Raw genomic sequence first — 23,593 nt, 5'->3', positions numbered from 1 at the left:
GGATTCTACACCTGACCAAAGAGGGGTCCTAGGAATTAAATGGAGGTAAGCATGTCCCTGTTGTGTTCAGAGAGGAAAAGTGACTTGTCTGGCACTACCACCATAGAAAGAAGCACAACAGCACTTGGCAGTTCCCTCTAGTTTATGTTTATTAGTCTGCATAGTGACTTCGATTTTCCAAACACTGGGGGAACCCCTCAACCCCATCCTTCTTACATAGGAATGCAAGTTAATGTGTTTCAATGCCTATTATAAAAAAACAAATACCACTTTAAAAAAATCTGATTTAACACATTTTTATTTCACTTTTTTCCATTTCTTTATAAAACAGTCATCTCCTCACTAGCAGCTGTCTCCCCTAGACCGGGGGAGGGAATGGAGGAGGTTGGGCACCTCCAAAGAAAAGGGGGTGGGGGAGAAGGGCCCAGGGTTACCTCCTGAGGTTCTTCTGGGCCTGTTTCAACAATGTGTCAAAGTCAAGAGAATCAAATTTGCTCTTTACAGGAGCAGGGTCAAAGTCTTCCCGGTTGGAGTCTATAAAGGTAGAGAGAGACAAACATCAAGGTCTCTGAGTATACCTCCCAACCACAGCGTCCTCAAATGGCCAGCTACCTCTCATGTCTATAAGGGATGGAGCTAAAATCACCTGGATATTAAGTCAAAAGACAGGTGAGCACCCATTTCTCCTCTCATCCCACCCCTTAGGCTCTTCACGTGTCAGAGGAAGACAAGTCTGCCTAGCTAGCGCCCCTCTCAAAAGGCTGGGGACCTTTTGAGGGAGGAGATGATACCAAAGGCTCAGGGCCTCCCTCCACTCACCAAGATCAGAATAGCTTCTCTTGCAGAACTGCCTGCGGCCCCCAAAGCAGAGATCAAAGGGCTGTTCATCTGCTTGCCTCAGCTTGTGGCCACTCTCAATGGCTGCAAATGCCTCCTCGGCATAGCGATAAGTGACGAAGCCATAGTTGTCACTGGTGGGGAGGGTGAGACAGAGGCTGACATGGCTATTTGGGCACATGCCATGGAGAAGAGACAGCTCGCCAGGGTACAGTAATGGACTGGGGTGGTTCTTCTCATTCCCCAAATTGCCAGCCCTCTAACTGTAGAAATGAAGGTGCCTATATTGCCTAGGACACCAGAGCAAGGGGGGAGAAACAAAGAAGCAACAAGATAGATAATGAGACAGGACATCCTGACCTTAGGGCCCAACCTCACCCTTGGACACGGAAGTGGATGGTGCACTCCTCAATCTCTCCGAAAACAGAGAACCTCTGTTTCAGCTCTGACCTAGTCATGCGACCAGGTATCTTCCCAATGAAGACCACTCTTCTCTCTTCCTATGTTAGGTCAAGGAAAATTGACACACTATGAGCCAAGGCCATAGCTGCAGACGGCTCTCTGAGCTCATGTCATGGCTCAGGGACAAGCCCTCTCCTCCCAGGACCTGTTCCTCTACTCACTATTGCACGCTCCTTCTGCAGAACTCTCTGCCTTTGGTAATGGTCGTGTGAACGATAAGAACTGTACCTGACAAGAAAAGAAGGTGCCATCAGTGCCCCAGACATTACGCAGCTCAAGTCTCAGAACTCTTAGGCACCTGCACCCCAGATGCACCGACTCCCTGAAAACACGCTCACCGCCGCCTCCTGTCACTTCTCCGGCGAGGAGATGGAGAGCGGGACCGACTTCGGGAACTAGATGATGAGGATGAGGAAGACGAGGAGGAAGATGAGGAGGAGGAAGAGGAAGAGCATCTTCGGGAACGTCCAGAGGAACTGCAACTGGACCTGGAGAACAAAGGGGCACACAGGAATGCTGGGAGCGGTGCAGGTATATTCTACTTACCTCACCTTGGCCCCAGCCCTGCCTCCCTGTCAGGAAGCTCAGGACCAAAGGCAAAGCAGAGCAGAGGAGATCTAGAAGAACTCTTCGCAGATGACCAAACTGAGAACCTCATGAACTTTAGATGTTCTAGAGTATTTGGGCACAGATCATATTTATTTTCAATTATGCGATTAAAAATAGAAAAATATTTAACAAATCAGAAAGAATAAAAATAACGGAGACTCGGAGATAAAAGGCTGGGCCCTAGGTCTTACAATTAGCTGCGGGTGGGGAGAGGGGGAGGCCTGGGTCTCTGGGATCCTGCTCCCCTCATATGTCTCATAGGAGTACTATGAACACGGCATTTAGGGGATGCGCTAGACCTGTAGTAGGGGACATTTCTGAAGATAAGCTTCACCATCAAAAACCAAGAATTCTTCATTGATTAAGTGGAAAAATTTGGGTCTATTACTGAGAAAAAGGTACTGCCAGAAAATAGCTGAGGCCACAGTGACACTCAAAGGAACTGTCCCAGACTGTTTCCTCAACAGATGATTAAAGGAAGGACTGTTTGCCATTAACAACCCACTAGACCACCATCCCACATACTACCGGGAAAATAGCAGAAATAAGGACTGATACAGTATGCAAAGGAATCAACATGGTCAAGATCAAACCCTAATTGTCTCCCCAAGGCAGGTCTCCAGGAAGGAGGAGACCTCAGAGATATCCCAATCTCCAACAGGGGAAAGAAGCTATCTTCTCAGAGCTTGCCTCCTTCGAATCCAGTAAAGGGGGAGAAGACAAAAGCCAAAGACAGAAATAGAAGCCTTACTGCCTGAAAGTATCGATGTGCTAAAGCTTTCAGAGTAAACCAGAGGAGAGAACTTCCAAAGTGGAGAGAACCTAACAGGCCATCAGAGCTCACCTTCGCCACCTCTTGTGTGGCGGGGAGAGGGACCGGGACCGGGACCGGGATGAGGAAGACGACGATGAGGATGAGGAGGAAGATGCTTCGCTGGTCCGGTTGGACCCAGAGCTGACAGAACGGTTGCTGCGGCCACGGCGGCCTTGCCAGCCCCGGCTTGGGGGGCTGGCTGACCTGCAGGCTTTTCGATAACAGCGTATTGACTGCTGCTTGGCTGAGGGATCAGGGAGAGTCCTAGTGTTCGTGTCATTCCGGCAGGGTGAGGCCTCAGGGGACAGCAAGGTGGATGGGGCAAGGCAAGGGGCTGGGGGATCTGCCTGATCATTGCTAGTCCTGTGATCAAGTGGCTTCTGGGAGGCAGCTGTGCATGGGGGCAGCGGGGTGGCTGGGCCCAGAGACAAGACAGGTTTGATGGTGATATCCTGATGGCGTTTGACATTCCATCGGGAGCCCACCTCTGGAATGACTAGGGCAGGCGTCTTTTTTGGGGGGGTCCTGCTCCGGACACAATAGTCATGGTCCCCAGAGCCCACATGGACTGGACTAGGGCCATGGACCCCTTCTTGGAGGCAGGCTGCAGCTGGATGTTTGGCCTCTGTAACTCCTTCAGGCTTCAGGGTTCCCTCCTGGGCGGTGGACTTAGGAGATTTGGCTTTGGCCAGCAGTGACACAGCAGCCAGGGGCTTCCATAACTGATGGGGAGGGGTAGCTGGAGGGGTGAGCCCTGTGAGGGGAGGGAGGATGGAGATAGCAGGATGAGATCCGATTCTACACTTCTAAACACTGTGAATATAGGCTCCAGGGATCCCCACTTCATCTCACAGAGTATACTAACAATGATCAACAGCCCAACTTCTCCCACTGTTAAAACTGCTCCTTCCCCTGAGTTCCCCATCTTGGAGACCAGCAGTAGAAACCCAACCAGCTATGGTCCTCCTCAACTGTTCAACCTCTCACTGCCCAAACCTAGCTGGTGGCCAGGTCCTGTCTGTCCTACCTCTTTATTCTTAGGCTCACCCCCTGCCCTCAGAACTGCCTGACTTCTGGGCTGCATCTTGCCTGAACTCATGTAATTGTGTCCTAATAACCTCCTACCTCGGGCATCACACCTGTCCACCTGTCTTCTACATTCCTGCTGGTGGGAGCACCCAAAAACCAAACTGGTAACGTTTTTTCAATTGCTTCTTCACTGTACAGTATAAAGTCCAACCAGCTTAACATGGCATTCAAAGTTCCCATAACCTGACCTGCTTTCCACTCCAGCCTTCTCTCTTCCTTTAGCTCTGCCCAGCACCCTGATCAACCACTACACTCCAGCCAAAATGAACCACTCACAATTTCCCAAAACATACCGGGCTGGCTTTCCTTCTCCAGCTCACTCAAGCCATTCCATCTACCTAGAATGCCCATAAACCTACCTGATTGGTATCAGCGATTTTCTCAAGCCTCCACTTTGAGGATTACCTTCTATATAACCCTGCCCTGACTGTCCCTCTTCAGACCCCACTATAAGCCACACAGGCTTCTTTAACACACAACAGCTGATACTCAACATGCTCATTTGTTTACACATCTGACATCTGCCCCCTGGACTGTGAGAACCTCAAGGACGAGGATCAGATCTCTGTACCCCCAACACCTACACACACTTGGTTCAGAGCAGGCTCTAAAAACATTTGCTGCATAAACTAATCAAAGGCAGAGTTCCCCACCCTGAACCCACCTGCCACGTTGGCCAGTTCTGGGGCTTGTAACCGGTCTAGGGGCCTCTTCTCCTGGGGAGTGTCAACGCTGCTGGCGGGGGGAAAAGGGAAAGCCTGGTTCATTGCCTCCTCAACATCTTGTACATCTGCTTTGCTCACAAAGCAAAGGAGAGGGGTGCGTGCAGAGAGGAATGGGGGGCACAAACTGCCCCAATCATTCTCCTCCAGCACAAAAGGGGTCTTAGTGACTGAACTTTATGTAGGTTGGGTCTCAATTCAGCTCTGCCCAATTGCTGGATGACCTTGAATACCCCCCACCTCCTCCAAGCCAGGAGCCTCTCGTGCCCGGCTCAAACCAACCCAAAATCAATGTGGAGGAAAATATGCTTGGCAAAACAGGATGGGGTATTGTGAACATGAAAAAAAAAAAAAAGGCCTCTTGGTGCTGGAAGAATGGGGAACAAGGAGGTCCAGGATGCCTGTGCCCTCCAAGGAGTCAGGGGAGCCCTAGCCATGAATATCATCCCCCACTTTTTCTTACACCATTACCAGTGCTGAGCAACCTTAACGCCTGTTAAATAAAGGAAAGAAATCCCCAAAAGCACGAGTTGCCAGAAAATAAAAGGCATCACCATTTGGAACCCCCAGACTGGAATAAGCCAGAAAATGGTACATATATATCCTCCTACTTCACCACTCAAGACAGTACCCTGTAGTGATGGGCTGAACCGGGGGTGGGGAACAGGGAAAGACTAGAGCGGACTAAATGTCCCTGTAACAGAGGCATCCAGTTGACAGTCCTGGAGTACCGGCCGGCTGCTGACCAACAGCTGTAGGGTAACTCACTCATGTCCCCATACTTACCCTGAGTTTCCTACAGCCAGGCTGTCAGCAGGAGCCAGGGGAGGGCACTCCTTTTTGGCTGCAAAGAAACCATACTAGTTAAAAGCCCAACCAGATGTTCCATACTGAGGAGGTGCAGAAGGGCTGGCTCTGAGACCCAAAGGAGGAAAATCCATTTTGCCTACATACTCCATTTGGGTCTCCCCCGAGAGATCCATTCTCCTCCAGTGGGTACCCAGGTATATTTTTAATCATGTCTCTTCTCTGCTCAGAAACAAGCACACTCCCCACTGAATCTGGGGAGTCCAAACTTCTAAGCCTAGCATTCCAGGCTCTATGTAACCCACCTAACTAACTTCCTAGTCTTATAACCTACTCTTGATCTACACTTATATTTTCTATTTTGTCTTGTACTACCGATACCTGTTACCAATTCAGCAGTCATTTCTGCAAATTCTTCTCCCCAGTCAGACCATAAGCTCATCTGAGAACAGGACGTAATATCTCCCGCAGCACCTAGATCCATGCCTTGTACTGAAAAGCTGAGCTATCCATTGCCTTTCAAATACACCACATGCGATCTTTCCTGTACCTCTGCCTTTACTCACCAGTCTCTGAATTCCTGTCTTCCAAGGTTCACCTGGAGAGTTACCTCCCCAAATAACCCAACCCACTTGAATCTCCCCATCCATCTACTCTTTATAGTTCTTGCCATGCTGTACCCACCACTCTCCCTGGCTTAGATTGTGTCACAGGTAAATCTTGTCTTCCCATTCCAATTAGGGGGCTGCTCTAGTGGCTGAGACTCCCCTTCTCCTTCCCCCCAGTTTAAGCAACTACAGGGCTAGGCCCAAAGGAAACATCAACAAAAAAGGGTTGAAGCAAAGCTACCCAGGTTTCCTTACCTTCTGATTTCTCAAATTGCTCCAGCAGACTGGACAGGTCCGATGCCTCAATTCCTGTGGAAGCATACAACACAGCCCCTATCAACTGAGTACACAGGTCCCAGAAGTCCCAAATCACCTCACTTCTTCCCCTAGGCTCCCCATGCTCACTGTACTAAGTAAACCAAGGCAGCAACACAAAGCAGAAAGAATCAAACCAACCCAGACTTCTACCTCTCAAGAACTCTCCAAAGAAATCCAACAAAGGCCAGCCCCATCAAGGTAGTTTATCCTGTTTTATGGAGGACACTCCTCACACAACCCCCATGCCATTCTTCACGGAACTGTGTGGCACTCACCAATCTCACTGATGAAAGCCTGTACCACATCCTCAGGACCCTGGGTACGTGGGGTAGGCAGAAAGGACAGTGTTCTTAGACGGGCTGGGTGGACAGCAGGCAGCTTGGTGGTAGTGCTCTGCCTTGGTGCAGATGTGGGAACAGCCTTGGCAACAGGAGAGGGTGCCTTCTCCCTGGGCCTAGCTTCCTGGGGCTCAGGCTTTAGCCTCTCTGATGCAGGCTCCTCAACAGCCACTCTCTCAGCAGGCAGACACGGTGGAGCCTTGATCCGAGGGCTGTGCACCGGGGAGGACACCTTGTGTTTCAGATGGGGAGATGCAGGCACTGGCTTGACCTCCACCTTGGTGGGCTCTATCTGTGGAGCTCCCTGACCAGCTGCCCCAAGACTGAGGGGAGGAGCCATCGGCACAGTCAGAACACTATCAGGAGGGCCAGGTGGGATGCCACTGGGCTCCACCTTGGGTGAGGGAACAGCTCTTCCAACAGAGGTTAGAGGCAAAGGAGGTGGGGGAACAGCAGGCCAGAATGGAGGGTGTTGCAGCCCTGGGCCCCATCCCAAGGGCCCATAGGTACAGCTGGAGCTATAAGGTGGGACTGGGGCAGGAGGAGGTACCCAAGGCACATTGCAAGTGGAGGGCACAGCATAGGCACCTGGAGTACCAGACACTAGGGGCACCGTCGGTGGAGGGGGCAAGCAAGGATAGCCAGAAGGGGACAAGGGGGGATAACAAGGCCAGGGTGGCACAGGGGCATAGTGAGTAAAGGGATCAGGTGGCACTGGCCCCACAGACATCGGAACACTAGGAGGCTGCAAGGGTGGTGGGGGCAGACTGGGGACACTTTGCCCATTTGTGGGAAGGGGCAGCATGGGGGTCATGCCCAGCCCACCCGTGGGAAAAGGCAGGGCAGTGGGCATTGTGGGGGGCATGGACTGCACAGCAGGAGGTGGTCTTGCTGGCAGTAGCATCTCTTGGGATGGCACCTGCTCAATGGGAGTTGAGGCCACAGGTTTGCTTGCAGGTGGCTCAGGACTAGGAGAGGCAGGGCTGGGACCCACAGGAGCAAAGCAAGCCTCAGAAGGAGCCTCAGGGCTTCTCTGCAGAGTTGTCTTCTTGGCTGTGGCTGGTGGGACAAGACAAGGGATGTCTGCCAGCCCTGTGGGAGTTTCTGGGAGGCTGGGCCACTTCCCAGCTGGGGGATGGGGGTTCCTCTCTTCTGCCTCTGCTTGGCGCTGCTGCCTTCGTCGCCGGTACTCAGATAGGCTAAGAGGCCGAGGCCTGGCTTCCTGGGCTGTTGCACTAGTACCACTTTCCCCCTTCAGAGGACCCATGACCTCCTTAATTTCAGGACTGATGGCCTTTGGGGGGTCTGAGGACTCTGACTCCAGGAGGAGCTGGGGGGCTGTACTCCCCTGGGCTGATGACACTGCACCACGTCTGGGATCAGTTGGCCTAGACTTAACTAGTACAGGGTCAACTGGAGCCAGGTCATTGGGAAGAGAGTCAACTTGTACTGGCTTGGCTAGGATAGGGTCAACTGAAGGCAAGTCATCTGAGATGGGAACCACCACTGCACCGTCAACTGCTGAGTCAGCCAGAACTGGGTCAATCAGCACTGGGTCAGCTGGGAGAGGGTCAACCAGCTCTGAGTTCGCTAAAGCACAGTCAACCAGTTCAGGGTCAACAGGTACAGGGTCAGCCACAGTGGGATCAGGGTCAACCGCAGTGGGATCAGCTTCAACAGAGTCAAGTGGCATGGGGTCAGCTTCAGCAGAGTCAACCAGTGAGAGATGGGTTGAAACAGGGTTGGCTTGGATGGGGTCAACCAGGCTGGGGTAGAGGTCTAGAGGACCTTCTTTAGCAGGACTAGCTTGTCCAGCACTACTCTCCAAGTTCCCAGAGCCAGGCTTCTCCAAGGCAGCTGCCCAGGCCCGAGCCCAAGCCCGGGGCTTCCCTCTACCACGGGGAGGCACAACCTCTCTTTGAAGGTCCTCCTGAGGCAAGCTGCCTCCCTGAGAGGTCAGCTCTGTAACTGCTGTAGACTGCCCACGAGAGGCTGACCTCAGCCTCCTGGCATAGCCTTCTGCACAGGCAGCTGGCTGCTCCTTGCTCTTCTTCTTCCTGCCCTTTCGAGCTCTCTGGGAACTTAGCATTGTGTTGGCTGGTGGGTTCTGAGGCCCCTTGGGTGCCATTGGCTCCATGACCTCCCTGGGCTCCAACAAGCAGGCTGACTCCAGCTTTTCCTTTGAGTCCAGTGACAACCCCTCTTTCTCAGGGCAGAGGGCTTCCCTGGGCACAGCAGCCTCTGTCTCTGCCTCTAGTGTAGGCATGAGCAGCTGCAAGGCCGCACTGGCCTCTAGCGAGTTATCCAGGAGGACAGGCTGGGGTCCAGTAGGGATCTGTCGCACCACAACTGGGATCTCCAGGTCGTTGCCAGCTGTGGCCGCCTGGCCCACAATTTCCAGCACCACACAATCCTCAGGCAGTGTCAAATCACCTGGCTGCTCTTGAAGCTCATCCTCAAGTGCTGTCAGGTGGGTGAGGTTAGGCAGGCAGTACGGGTGCATGGCCCGCACCAGCTCACTCAGGGAGGAGATGCTCTCATCGCCAGCTGCCTGCACTGCCATCTCTGCTGCTACTGCTGTTTTATCTTCCTCCTCGGGACAGGCCAGGTGCATGGGGAAGTCTGCAATGCTGCTCACAGAGTTGTTGAGCTCCCCAGCAAGCATCTCGCTGCTGAAGCCGGCCACCTCCTCCTCTTCTTCCCCATCACTACGCTGCTGGGGAGGTGGGGACTGGCCCCAGCGGGGTCTTGACCTTGGGGGTCTCCAGCTAGGAAGCTTGGGGGAGGAGGTCTCCAAGAAAGAGGGTGGAGAGAAGTCCCAAGGAGGATCTGTGAGAGACATCTCAACCTACAGGAGAGAAGATAAGACATAGGAGTTTTCTCCAGGAATATCTTTTTCCAGACATGTCCCCATATATTCCTCCCCATTGGGAGTCCATGAGGCTCCCTAGGTCAGGCTTACCCCACTCACTCTACTACTGCCTGTGCTGGGCCCCAATGGGTCAGTCGGGGTGATGAGGTCACGTTCTGGGGGTGTCCGAGAGAGGCTGAGCAGCCTGTGCAGCTAAAAGGGAGAAAAAGACCTGAAATGTGTTTGTGCTTCAGAACTTTACGAGTAGGCTCGTAGATGTGGTTCTAACCTTTGCACCAATCACACACCCCCTTCCCCTCATCCCACACTTACAGAGGAGCCCTCCCGAGGTGACACAAGCAGCTCTGAGTCAGGAATGCTGTCAAATGGAGACAGGTTCTCGGAATCTGCATTGTCCAAGATCTCTGTTAGAGCTGTGAGCAGTGACACTTCATTCTGGTCCTCCAGAGATAACCTGCTCTGCTCAGGAAAGACAACAGGAAGGTCCCACCACCATCCCTATGACCTACCAGGCCACTGAGAAGGACTGGATGCCAAGAGAATCCCTCTCCCAGGCTCAGTTCAGCTCAATTTGCCAGAGAGAGATGTTAGTACCAGGAGGCATGGGTTCCAATCTCATTTACTACCATCCACCATCTCTCTAGTGTCAACAAAGACCTGTCAAAACTGAGTCTTGAACTTATGTTTCATACTCCCTACACTCTCAGGTAAAATGTGGGATGCTCAGCAGACAACCCTTGGCTAAGCTGGAATTGGACTCAAAACAAAGATCAGAACCCTCTGAACATGTAAGTCAGGGGCCCAGGCAGGGTGAAAGGCCTTGGATAATAATCCAAGTCTGCCAGGGCATCATCTTACATGGGATGTAGCCCAACTCTCACTGAGAAACAAAAACACACTTCAAGGACTCAGGTTGAGTATCTAGGAACCAAGGTGCTAGGAGAAGAGCCACTGAGCCAAAGCTCCTGCCTGAAGACCTCCAAGCTCAGCCCCAGCTCACCTCTCCAAGGCCACCAAAATCTTCAATGAGGGAAATGAGGGAGGCATCCATATAGCTGTGCATGGTCCCCAGCAGTGTCCCATCCTGCAGTATCAGCTCCTCCATCTCTAAGTCCTTGTCCCTCAAACAGGGGCCCAGCCGAGATAGATTGACAAAGCCAGAATCATCCCCCTCCTCATGCAGCAGCACCTGGGGCAAAAGGGAATAAGGTCAGGAAGGCACAGTGAAGGCTGCAGGGCATGGGCCCTCGGGGGCAGCTGATTTACACACTCTGTAAACCAGGTACCGAGCCCTCCACCAATGGCCTCAGACTCAGCAGGAGCCCCAACACACTCTGGACTTGCTGGGCAGAGAGAAGTACAAACTATGAGCCCACAGCCACAACCAGATGGCAGTGTTCAAGAACCTTCTGGGAAAAAAAAAAGTTTAGACTCCATCCAGAAACACTTGGAACCACACGAGATTGATAAACTGGGGAATAAAATCATCAAAAAGACCAAGATTGTTCAGAAGAGTTATCTGCTGGCAGTGATGAAGACAGACACTCTCAGGGGCACAGCAAAGGAGAGGAGGTCAGTAAGCAGGCAATTCCAATTACAACCACCTTACCTCCCTCAAATCCCACTTAGGCCTCTCGTCTCTGCTTAGCTCAAATCCCACCTTCTTCAAGAAGACACCTCAGGCCTCCCCAACGCACTTCTCCTCACACCCCGAATTCATACGTGTTCCTGTACCGCTCACTTCTCTGGCAATCACATCCTACCCACTTCCCTACCCCATGACATTCCTTGCATCATTACTAAAACTATATTCCAAGTTCCTTTGGGGCAAATAACCCTTTGTATCTATTAGCTTATATTTTTCTTGGCTCTTGGAAGGGTTTAAACTGTGCTTATACTTCCAGGTCACCCACCATGCCTGGCACAGTGCATCACAGTATACACAGCTGACAGTCACACTTATTTTGAACTTCTATTTTGAAGGCTCTACAGTGTGCCACCCAACCTCTCAAAGGTAGTCCCAAGGAACAAGTCTCTCCCCTACCCCAACCAAGTTAGAGCAAAAGAAGAGAAAGTTTGATTCTGTGGACGGAAAAGCCCCGCCCCACCCCACCTCTTCCCTGAGAACTAACATCTTCAGCCTTGTCAGGCAGGGAGCCATCCGCCCAGGCCTGTCAAGAGTGTGGGCGTGGGCAGGGCCAGAAGTGGCTGGAAGGGCTGGCAAGGCCAGAGGCAGGGGTATCTCCACTATATGAAATTATAGATGATGCAAAGGCCAAAGAACAGGAACAAACACGGACAAGCCAGTCTCACCTCTCCTTTGGCAGCAAAGGCAAACTCTGTACCTCTTCCAAAAGAAAAAAAAAGCAACAGGTGTGACTGCACCCCCCCACCCTCCTAATCAAGCTGAAGAGTAACAATGCCCAACGAGAGAAAAGGATAGATAGGGACACTTTAGGAGGCCAGGCCCAGAGATGAAGTAAAAGGTGGCAGGTTTTAGGCACTAACTCCTCCCAAGCCTTCACAATCCTGTAATTACAACTAGCAGCTGAATAGCACCTCACTCAGCAAACACTCCCAGGTGAGCAAAGAGGCTGCATCTCCTGCCCTGCCACCTACCTGACCCAGCTACTAGGCCAGAATCTCGAGACAATGGCCAGCTTTATGAACCACTCATCACCACTTCCATCAGGCAGGTACTGGAGCCCCAGTCAGAGAAGCCCCTCTTTACCTGACCTCACCCATCCCTCCCCTCAAACCCCAAACAGCACAGCTCCCAGAGTACCAAGATCATGGAGAGGATAAGCCCAGGCTAAGAGTGTGCCAGCCACCAGCATCTCTTAACTTTAACAACCTCCCGACTGGCTTTCCCATATCCGGCTTGTCCCTGCAGGGTTCAAAACCAGCTACAAACATGAAAATACACATTTGATCACCTCTTGAGACACTCTCTAATCCCCTCCAAGGGCATCTTCCTGCTCTTAGCACTAGGTTTAAAGTCCTTAAATGGCTTACAGTGGTCCTGGTATTCCCCACCAGACTCCTCCAGCGTGTCTTCTCTCACCACTCTGTCTGTCTCTGTATACACCAGCCATACGGGTTTCTCCAATAAGCCATGTTCTCTCCCACCTCAAGGTCTTCACATACTGTTCCCTCTGAGGAAAGCTCCCCCTCCCCTCCGCCCCCCACAATCTCACCTTAAAATGTCTCTTCCCAGACCCTGCAAGGTAGATTACTACTGCTGATTATATAATATGCTGCACTTTCCTCTGTCCTCCTCATCATTATTTATTGTCTGTCTAAAACATAAGATCTGATAAAAACATAAGATCCTGGAGGACAGGGACCATGTGTGGTTTACCACAGTATCCCCCTATGTCTAAACATAATGGAATCTCAGTAAGTTCCTGGCTGATTGACTAGCTTCCACATACTCATCTTTGTGTGTGTTTGTGGTGAACAATCTCTCCACAAGACCCTCTCCAACCCCAAATGACTACCTAACTTGGACTACAGCTGGATCATGGATACTTCCTGCCTCTCCCCCAAAGGGTGGGCAGCACCAGCCCCACAAGATGTGGCCTCTGAGAAAATAAGGGAAGAGCGGGTGGGCAGCTCCCAAGTAGAGCCCCAGAAGCCACTCCCCACCCCCCACCCCCAGGGCCTGGATTGGTCTGCTAGAACTGATATTACCTGGCAACCTGCAGCCCAACTCCCACCTAGAAACCAAAAAAGAAAAAAAAAAGCTTTCAAGGACTCAGCTTAATTGCTTAAGCAAGATAACAGTTCACACGAAGTCTTGCCGACCTCCACTCTGGGTGGGAACTTTTAAGAAGCCCTGGTGAGGAGTGGGACGATAACACTTTTAAGTATGGAGAACTGAAGACCAGGAAAAAAAGAGTATGACAGAAAGACTGTCCCCCCCCCCCCCCATTTAGTAAACGTTCAACTGGTGTTGAGTAGTTCTCAGATCGCCTCCAACTTTTGCCATCCCCAGCACAAATTCCAGAGAAGCTTAAACACAGACCATCTCAAATTTGTCCGTATCAATTCACAGGAGCAGGCCTTAGCTGCCTCCTCAAAAGAGATGCTTGAGGAAAAGTGACGGAAGGAGAGGACTCCCTTTCCTTACTTAAGCCTGTGCCATGTAAATGTTGACACCTCCCATGCCCCTTGAATCACGAACGAGGCAGGACTGCAAGCAACAAAAACGCCAGTGCCCATGCCTCACAACCCACCCCAAGCCGGTCGGAAAGAGGCCGCCACTCCACAGCCCTTCAACCTCAGCCCTCTACCCTCCCCAACACACTCCGTCATCCGCAGAGAACAGACTACCCGCACACCTGTAAAGTCCTTTACCATCCGTTGTCAAGAGGCAACGCGGACCAAAGCAAAAAAAAAAAACTCCTCCAAGGCTCTGGGCAAAGTTGATTCTAGCAGCCCCTACCTTCCTTCCTTCCCAGCCTGGGGCGCCCAGCGCCGAACGGAGATGGCGGGACCGGCTGAGACACACCCAGTTCCCGGCAGTGCGGCTCCAGCGCCGATACGAGATGCCCGGCAGCCTGGAGCGGGAGCCACGTGGACATCCCCTCCCCGCCCCCACGTGGACCCGAGGGCCTCCTCCCCCCCGCCCAACCCACGTGGGTGCCGGGGCCGCCTAGAGGGGGAGGGGAAGCAGACAAATTATCCCGGGAAAATCGCTCCCCCCACCCCACGTGGCTCCGAAAAGGCACTGCGGCGCTGGGCTACAGGCAGCCCCCACTCGGCATCCTTAGAGGGAGATCTTACTCTAAGTCCGAGTCCCCCTACACACAGGGGCCAGGTTTCCGACACCCTGCTCTGCCCCTCCGGCGTTCCGGAGGAATGGCCATAAGGACCCGCCTCTGCCCGCATCCCCCCAGCAAACGACCCAGGTCCGGTCGGTCCAATCCGTCTTCCGCCACCCGGCATCGACTCCCGAACGCTTCTTCCCTTTCCTGTGGCGTCCACGTGTCACCGCCCGGCACACGCCGCTTTGCTGCCAGCCGCGGGCCGCCCGCCAGTCTCACCTGCTCCCCACCACTCACAGCGCCCACAGTGCCATACGGCGCTTGGCTCCGACTCCCCCAACAGCTGCTGCGCACTCCACCGCCAGGGTCGGGGCCGGAGCCCCCACTTAGAAGCGGCGCGACTCCGTCTCTCAGTCCCCGGCGCGCCGCCATCTTGGCCCCTGAACACCCGGCGCAGCTCTGATCGCCGGCGCCGCCTCGCCCAGCCGATTGTGGGAAGGGAACTACAACTCCCGAAAGACACTGCAAGACTACGAATCCCAGAAGACTGAGCGGCGATACCCATTTCCCACGGGAAGAGGGCACTGGCCTCACGAGGGAGCCTGGGAGTAGTAGTCGCATTCAGCAGAGCCTGAGTGGCACGTGCTATAGGCGCACTGTAATGCATAATTTTGTGTTGCGCGGGGGGACCTAGTTGGGGAGCGCGAGGTAATAAGGGGATAATTACCTATTACGTATCTTTTTATTTTCCCAATTTGTCCAACTGTCAGAACTCCCTCTTTGTCTGACGTTTTACCTGCTGCACGTTCCTTTCTCCTTAGTCCAAGTGGGCCTGTGTTTTGAAACAGCACCGCCTCGTGGGCACCAGCACTCCAGGAGCTAAGCCTCACCCGCTACACTGCGGCACTACCGCGAGTTTAATCTTAGAACACAGCATTATCGGTGTCTCTCTGAGCTACTCAGAAACCCACGTTCATGTCTCATTACCAAATTTACTTCCTGCTACTGCAGATCATCTTGCTATCTTCCAAATACAACAGGTGTTTTTCTGCCTTGTGGAAAACTTTAGCCTCAAAACATCTTTGAGGCCCTATTTTATCCGGGAAAGACTTTTTGGTTATCCCAGCCAAACTTGATCCCTCTCTGTATTTCCACAGTCCATCACTATGTCTATTATTTACTCATTTGTCATTTAGAAGCTACTTCATACTGTTTTCTTTTTCTTTTTTTAAATATTTATTTATGTGGTTGTGCCGGGTCTTTGTTGCAGCAGGCGGGCTCCTTAGTTCCAGCTTGTGGGCTCCTTAGTTGTGACACACGAGCTTCTTAGTTGTGGCATGCGAACTCTTGGTTGCGGCACGCATGTGGGATCTAGTTCCCTGAGCAGGGATGGAACCCAGGCCCCCTGAATTGGGAGTGCAGAGTCTTAACCACTGTGTCACCAGGGAAGTCCCTGTTTTCTTTTCTTTTTTTTTTTTTTTTTTTTTTTTTGCGGTACGCGGGCCTCTCACTGTTGTGGCCTCTCCCGTTGTGGAGCACAGGCTCCGGACACGCAGGCTCAGCAGCCATGGCTCACAGGCCCAGCCGGTCCGCGGCATGTGGGATCTTCCCGGACCGAGGCACGAACCCGTGTCCCCTACATTGGCAGGCGGACTCTCAGCCACTGTGCCACCAGGGAAGCCCGTTTCCTTATTTATTTATTTATTTTTTAACATCTTTATTGGGGTATAATTGCTTTACAATGGTGTGTTAGTTTCTGCTTTATAACAAAGTGAATCAGTTATACATATACATATGTTCCCATATGTCTTCCCTCTTGCGTCTCCCTCCCTCCCACCCTCCCTATCCCACCCCTCCAGGCTGTCACAAAGCACCGAGCCAATATCCCTGTGCCATGCGGCTGCTTCCCACTAGCTATCTACCTTACTACGTTTGTTAGTGTGTATATGTCCATGACTCTCTCTCACTCTGTCACAGCTCACCCTTCCCCCTCCCCATATCCTCAAGTACGTTCTCCAGTAGGTCTGCGTCTTTATTCCTGTCTTACCCCTAGGTTCTTCATGACAATTTTTTTTTCCCGTTTCCTTATTTTTTAAAAAAGTTTTGTATTACAAAAATTTAAAAATCACTTCAAAGAATACAAAACTATTTAAGTAAGAAATATACTTGGCCTACAAATTCCAGTCCCCAGATTTAACCCTTGTCACCTTTGGTGTGTATTCAGCCACACTTTTTCTATGTATATAAAAACGTATAGGTCCCAGTGAAGAAACATTCAAACATTACTTCCTGTCCTAGTCCCAGAGCCTGTAAAGGTGAACCCACTGGGGCTGGCTGGAGAAGAGGAAAGTTTGTTCCAGAAGGAACTGAGGGATCATAAGGATTTCAAAACATGGGAAAGGGAGGAATAAATTATTCGTCAAAAATCAGTTGTGTAGGGCTTCCCTGGTGGCTCAGTGGTTGAGAGTCCGCATGCCGATGCAGGGGACACGGGTTCGTGCCCCGGTCCAGGAAGATCCCACATGCCGCAAAGCAGCTAGGCCCGTGAGCCATGGCCGCTGAGCCTGCGCGTCTGGAGCCAGTGCTCCGCAACGGGAGCAGTTGTGTATATTTTTTCCAGGCCCAAAGAAAGAACAAGTCACGTGTAATGGAATCTAACTCTTGGAGAATATCAATAGGGAATTTTCAAGTTATTTGTTATACAACCTAGCTGTTTTAATTAGCATACAATCATTCCAGCCCCTCTAAATAAAAAAGTTTTGTTTTATTTTGTTTTTCTTTTGGCTGCTCCGCGTGACTTGTGGGATTTTAGTTCTCTGACCAGGGACTGAACCCAGGCCCTCAGCAGTGAGAGCGTGGAGTCCTAACCACTGGACCACCAGGGAATTCCCAGAAGTGTTTTTTTTAACCTTAAAAAAAATGTATAGGGACAGACATTGACCTTTGTTCAAAAATGGGACCATCCCACATGTATGGTTCTATAACTTGCTTTTTTTTCATGTAACAATATGTTTGTCCATTCATTAACCAATATATACTGAGATCTTGGTGAGTACCAGTTCCATTAAAAGAATATATCATTATTTAAATGAATATATAATTTAACATCATTATCATTATTTAAATTATATTTGTGATTTCTAGTTTTTCACTATTACAAATTAAGTTACAGTGAACATTCTTTTTTTTTTTTTTCGGTACGTGGGCCTCTCACTGTTGTGGCCTCTCCCGTTGCGGAGCACAGGCTCCAGACGCGCAGGCTCAGTGGCCATGGCTCATGGGCCTAGCCGCTCCGCGGCATGTGGGATCTTCCCAGACCGGGGCATGAACCCGTGTCCCCTGCATCGACAGGCGGACTCTCAACCACTGCGCCACCAGGGAAGCCCTACAGTGAACACTCTTGTACATGTATCTTTCCTTTTTTTTTGCCGTGAGATCTTAGTTCCCTGACCAGGAATGGAACTCACACCCCCTGCAGTGGAAGCACTGAGTCCTAACCACTGGACTCCCAAGGAAAACCCTTTTTTTTTTTTTTTTTAAATCTTTGCCTTTTTGTACACTCTTTCTATGGAATACTTTCCTCAAAAGGAGATTTCTGAGTTAAAGGGTATATATGTATGTACATTTGAAATTTCGGTGGACAATGCCAAATTGCCCTTCAAGAAGGTTGTATTAATACACATTCCCAGGGAATTCCCTGGTGGTCCAGTGGTTGGGACACTGCGCTTCCACTGCAGGGGACACAGGTTCAATCCCTGGTCAGGGAACTAAGATTTTACATGCCGTGTGGCACAAAGTATTAAAAAAATAAAAAATAATACACATTCCCACAAAAAATTCATGAGAAGAGAGGACCTCTTGTTATGGACTGAATTGTATGTGTCGTCCCCCCTTCACCATGGGCAAAATTCATATGTTGAAGGGCTCCACACACAATATGACTATATTTGGAGATAGAGCCTTTAAGAAGGTAATTAAGGGTAAATGACATAATAAAGGCAGGGGTTCTAATCCAGTAGGAATGGTTGCAGAAGAGGAAGAGACACCTGCAAGCCAAGGAAAGAGGTCTCACTAGAAACCAGCCCTGCCAGCTCCTTGATCTTAATCTTCCAAACTCCAGAGCTGTGAGAAAATAAATGTCTGTTCTTTAAGCCACTTAGTCTGTGGTATTCTGTTATGGAAGCCTGGGACGACTAATACAATTTTCTTTTAGTTAGTTTCTTTTTTCTAATTTTTTAAAAAATTTATTATTTATTTATATAATTAATTTTTTTGGCTGCGTTGGGTCTTAGTTGCAGCGCGTGGGATCTTTGTTGAGGCATGCGGGATCTTTCATTGCGGCACCCTGGCCCTTCGTTATGGTGTGAGGGCTTCTCTCTAGTTGTGGCGCAGCATGCATGGGCTCTGTAGTTGTGGCGTGCCGCTTCCAGAGTACATGGGCTCTCTAGTTTGTGGCACACAGACTCTCTAGTTGAGGCCCGCGAGCTCAGTAGTTGTGGCACCCTGGCTTAGTTGCCCTGAGGCATGTGGGATCTTGGTTCCCTGACCAAGGATCAAACCCATGCCCCCTGCAGTGGAAGCACAGGGTGTTAACCTCTGGACCACCAGGGAAGTACCTTACTAACCTTTTGGATGAAGTGAATCTGTTCACAATTCTCCCTATAAAATAGAGAGGGCAACAATAAAGTTTGTTTCCAATAAACTTAGAAATAATTTGCCAGTGAGAAATCAGTAAGAACCAATATAGGGTGGCACAATTCTTCCTCTGTTGAAGAAACATTCTCTAAGAGATGCTCTGTAAATGCTGGTGATTTGGGCACTAATTATGGTCATTATTATAAGGATTAGACTCTGGGAAGAAGATTAATGTTAAAGAAAGCAGAAAGCTGTGCCCTTTTTTCTTTATTCAGCATATGATAAAAAAATATTCACCTACATGTGGTGTCTGCATGGAATCTACTAAAAAAGATACAAATATATCTCTAGGTCTCCACTGCCACCTAGACAGGAGTGTTGTGGCTACTAGTCTCCTTGGCTGGTGCATTCCTAAGGGCTAGGAAGGAAAACCTCAGAGACACAGGCCACCAAATATTGGGTGTCAATCACATCTTTGCCTGACTCCACATTCACCAAAGACTCATCTGATTATAATAACTGATTTCCCATATCATTTTCTATGGGGAGAGTGAGATGATCAAGTGAGACAAAATACCCAGTTCACATGACATATATTTCTCAGTGTGAATTAACAAATCAACATTCTGGTTTATTTATTGAGTGCCTACTATGCACCAGGCAATGTTTTAGGCACTGAAGATACAGCAATGGCAAAACAGACCAACAAACACACAGAAACAAAAAAACCCTCCCTAACAGAGCTCACATTCTAGTGGGGAGGCAACCTCCAAGTAAACAAAGAGTCAAAATAATTTCAGAGCACCAGAAGGGCTATCAGAAAATAAATGGTGGCACAGGGGTTAAGAATCCGCCTGCTCACATGCCACAATTACTGAGCCCGCATGTCACAACTACTGAGCCTGCGTGCTGCAATCATGGAAGGCCGCACGCCTAGAGCCTGTGCTGTGCAACAAGAAGCCATCGCAATAAGTCTGCGCGCTGCAACTAGAGAATGCCCACGTGCAGCAACGAAGACCCAACACAGCCAAAAATAAATGAATTAATTAATAAGAAAAAAGAAATGGGATGGGACTTCCCTGGCGGTCCAGTGGTTAAGACTCTGTGCTCCCAATTCAGGGGCACGGGTTCAATCTCTGGTTGGGGAACTAAAATCCTGCATGGGGAAAAAAAAGAAAATAAATGGGTCGGAGACTGTAAAAGGTAAGAGGGGACAATTTTATTCTATACGGTGTGATCAGGTAAGGAGGAGGAGATATTTGAAGTAAGACCTGAATCACAAGGAAGACCTAGCCATTCAAAGAGCATTCTAAAGAGCATTCTATGGTAAGAAGAACAGCCAGTGCATGGGCTCTCAAGTGACAACACATTTTTTAAAATAAATTTATTTTATTTATTTATTATTTATTTTTTGGCGGCGTTGGGTCTTCGTTGCTGGCTTTCTCTAGTTGCGGTGAGCGGGGGCTACTCTTTGTTGTGGTGTGCGGGCTTCTCACTGCGGTGGCTTCTCTTGTTGTAGAGCACAGGCTCTAGGTGAGCAGGCTCAGTAGTTGTGGCGCATGGACTTAGTTGCTCCAAGGCATGTGGGATCTTCCCGGACCAGGGCTCAAACCTGTGTCACCTGCATTGGCAGGTGGATTCTTAACCACCGCACCACCAGGGAAGTCCGACAACACTTTTTTTGTGTTCAAAAGGAAGACTAGTTTAACTAAGGAGTTCTAGAAAAGAGGCAGAGTAGTGCCAAGATAATGTTTCATGTGTATTTAATTTGTGTGAATCAGTTTCGTGAATCTGATGAATTCTGATTAACTTCCTAAATTAAACCTCCAGACCTGCAACACTAAGGACCAGACCTGTTGTCATTGAAAACCCCCAGGATGGGTCCCAATAACCTCTGCCTCCTGTTATTCACACTCTTATGTAGTTCTCTCCCCATTTGTACCAGGGTTGGTCTGTGTAACCAATAAGATAAGGCAGAAGTGATGATATGTCACTTCCAAGATTAGATGATAAAACGACTGAGGCTTCAGCCCACGTGTTTTTGTTTCTCTCTCTCTCTCTCTGATCTCTTACTCTAGTGACAGCAGCGTGCCATATTGTGAGCAGCCCCATGGAGAGTCCCATGTGGCAAAAAACTGAAGCCTCTGTCCAACAGCCATTGAAGAACTAAGGCCTGCCAATAACCACTAGAGTGAACATGGAAGCTTATTCTCTAGTCCCAGTCAAGATGACTGAAGACCTGGACAACAGTTTGACTACAACCTTGTGAGAGACTCTGAGCCAGAACCAACAGCTTACCCACTCCTGGATTCCTGACCCTCAGAAACTGAGGGAAAAAAGATAAAAAATAAAAAGAAACCAAGGGAGATAACAAAAATTTGTTGCCTAAGGTGCTGAATTTGAGGGTATCTTGTTGCATAGTAATAGATAATTAATATACCTGGTTTACAGTTATTCTTTCAGGGAGATGCAAACTTTCAGGCAATATTCCTTTTAGTGGTTTATTTTTAGCCCCAAACAACCCACATTTGAGGAATGGTTTCAGCTTGCTGTCTCCTTGCAATATCCCTGGAAGAATTAGAAAAGTAGGGATTATTGTCCACATTCTACTGAGGAAGAAATTGAGGCTAAGGGAGGGTTAAATAATATGCCCAGGGGCACACAGTGAATAGAGTAGACTGTTTTCTTTGGTTCCTCTGTTCTTAGTAGTGTATCCTCCACTGTACTAAGCAGTTGCTTATGGAATGAATGAATAGGTTTCATCCCATTTGGTGGCATGCTCTGAAGGGGCATGGACCCTTTTAGAAGGAACTATTCCCAAATATTGGCATGTGTAAGAACCAACTGAGGCACTTCTTTAAAATGCAGATTCCTAGATCCCTTTCCTCCAGACGTAATGTTTCCTCCACACAAGGATGGGGCCTTCTACATAGTTATTTGGCCAAATCTGCCAAACTGATTTGACAGAGAGAGGGATGGTAATGGTAAATGGTGATGGTGATGGTGATGGTAAATGGACAAGAAGGGAAGGAGTCACTTGTTGGAGCAGGAAAAGATAAATCCTATCAGAATTCTTATAATCATTTAGTAAGTGTTATAGGACACATATCAGGTTCTAGGCACCTTCTTAGGTGCTGGGAACAGAGCCATCAATAAGACATATTTGCCATCTTGATGGAAAAAGAAGACTCGTCCTTGAAAGAAAGAGCAATACCAATGAGTATTTGAGGGAGTTTCAGGGGTAAGAGAAATGTGGGAGAAAATAGAGAAGGCCAAGGTCAAGGTCAGGAGAAGAAGTTGGATGGGACAGGTTCTAGGAGCTGGAAGAAGCAGGGAACCCACCTGTCCTAAAGCAGTCTAGCCCATTGCTTCTGCTGTCTGCCTCTCTGTGGGGCTCCTCTTCCCTTCTCCTTTCCTTACCACCTCACCTCTTCTCACTTCCCATTTTGCTTCATCCCCATGTCTAGAGTCCATCTTGCACTAATGACTGTATTTAAAAATATTGGAATGTCCCTGAATTATTCACTTTTTTTTGGCCACATCACATGGCATGCAGGACCTTAGTTCCCTGGCTAGGGATTGAACCCACGCCCCCTGCAGTGGAAGTGCAGTGTCTTAACCACTGGTCCCCCAGGGAAGTCTCTGAATTATTCACTTAAAAATGGTTAATTTATGTCATGTGATTTCACCTCAAAAAAAGAAAATATTGGACTTCCCTGGTGGTGCAGTGGTTAAGAATCCGCCTGCCAATGCCAGGGGACACGGGTTCGAGCCCTGGTCTGGGAAGATCCCACATGCTGCGGAGCAACTAAGCCCGTGCGCCACAGCTACTGAGCCTGCGCTCTAGAGCCTGCGAGCCACAGCTACTAAGCCTGCATGCTGCAACTACTGAAACCCACACTGCTGGAGCCCGTGCTCCGCAGCTAGAAGCTACCGCAATGAGAAGCCTGCTCACCTCAACGAAGAGTAGCCCCCACTCGCCGCAACTGGAGAAACTCTGTGCACAGCAACGAAGACCCAATGCAGCCATAAAAAAAGAAAATACTGGGTGCTCAAATCCATCCATCCACATCAGCTAAGCCTGCCACCCTCCAGGACCTTGTCATTAAAGACCTTCCACATAGACTCATTGCCTTCCTACCACACCCCAGGGCTATCTGCCAGGCATCTGTGACTTCTCCCATTTTTGCCTGCACCACAGTTTCCAGAGCTGCTCCAAAGATGGTTTCCTCTTCCTCCCCAGGCCTAGTCCAAACTAGACGTAAGGCAGAAAAGAGCACTGGGTCAAGTACTTGTTAGCTGTGTGACCTTGGGCAAGTTCAGGGAGGTGAATCCACTTAACTTAATCACCCATTCAACAGCACTGAGATAATATTTCCTTAAAGGAAACAGGACCAATAGATCAGCTGGGGTGGGAGTGAGAGGAGTACCTTCCCAGAGGAGGTGAAGGTGTAACTGAGGTTTAAAAGGCATTAACTAGTTAGTAGGCAAAGAAGACAGAGAAGAATGTTTTACAGAAAGTTTGAATTTATTAGCCTTCCTGAATCTGTTTTCTTGTTTGTTTAGTGGAGGTAACAGCACCTTCTTCCAAAGGTCATTATTAAAAGTAAATGAGATCTCAGGTGTGAAACACCTTGCGCAGTACCTGGCACATAGTGTATACTCAACAAATGCTGTTTTTCTTCTTCCCAGCCTTCCACCTTCCACATGTGT

At 49.7% G+C, this 23,593-nt stretch overlaps 1 protein-coding gene and 1 non-coding gene across 7 annotated transcripts; one reads left to right on the top strand and one right to left on the bottom strand.

Moving 5' to 3' along the window:
* Nucleotides 1–270: 270 nt before the first annotated feature.
* Nucleotides 271–14,694, bottom strand: PPRC1 (PPARG related coactivator 1). Of its 6 annotated transcripts, none has more exons than XM_032608482.1 (14): nucleotides 14,525–14,694; nucleotides 10,477–10,665; nucleotides 9,789–9,935; nucleotides 9,567–9,668; nucleotides 6,542–9,452; nucleotides 6,204–6,257; nucleotides 5,320–5,377; nucleotides 4,476–4,546; nucleotides 2,753–3,476; nucleotides 1,638–1,787; nucleotides 1,461–1,527; nucleotides 1,216–1,337; nucleotides 820–971; nucleotides 271–534 (listed from the first exon to the last, which is right to left on the bottom strand). In XM_032608482.1, exons 1-14 carry the CDS (start codon nucleotides 14,675–14,677, stop codon nucleotides 431–433), a joined length of 5,004 nt encoding a protein of 1,667 aa, XP_032464373.1. In that variant the 5' UTR covers nucleotides 14,678–14,694; the 3' UTR covers nucleotides 271–430. The 6 variants fall into 6 exon arrangements, with proteins under 6 accessions (XP_032464373.1, XP_032464375.1, XP_032464376.1 ...); XM_032608484.1 differs by having other exon boundaries at nucleotides 4,476–4,543; XM_032608485.1 differs by having other exon boundaries at nucleotides 9,576–9,668.
* A 1,809-nt stretch (nucleotides 14,695–16,503) lies between these two features.
* Nucleotides 16,504–16,620, top strand: LOC116742053. Its single transcript, XR_004346330.1, has one exon. It is a non-coding gene; the product is annotated as a small nucleolar RNA SNORD22 (small nucleolar RNA).
* The last annotated feature ends 6,973 nt before the right edge of the window (nucleotides 16,621–23,593 follow it).

Source organism: Phocoena sinus, chromosome 16 (assembly GCF_008692025.1).
Source record: "Phocoena sinus isolate mPhoSin1 chromosome 16, mPhoSin1.pri, whole genome shotgun sequence".
Classification (NCBI taxonomy): domain Eukaryota; kingdom Metazoa; phylum Chordata; class Mammalia; order Artiodactyla; family Phocoenidae; genus Phocoena; species Phocoena sinus.
The sequence above is the reverse complement of the archived record's forward strand: the minus strand, read 5'-3'. Positions and strand labels throughout refer to the sequence as shown.

What these genes read in the sequence shown, in the direction of transcription:
- PPRC1 (XM_032608482.1), bottom strand. Translation starts at nt 14,677, where the DNA reads ATGGCGGCGCGCCGGGGACTGAGAGACGGAGTCGCGCCGCTTCTAAGT. An exon ending in ATTTTGGTGGCCTTGGAGAG is followed by an intron (nt 9,936 to 10,476) that starts GTGAGCTGGGGC and finishes TTTCCTGAGCAG; the next exon opens with AGCAGGTTATCTCTGGAGGA. An exon ending in GCAATTTGAGAAATCAGAAG is followed by an intron (nt 5,378 to 6,203) that starts GTAAGGAAACCT and finishes GTTTCTTTGCAG; the next exon opens with CCAAAAAGGAGTGCCCTCCC.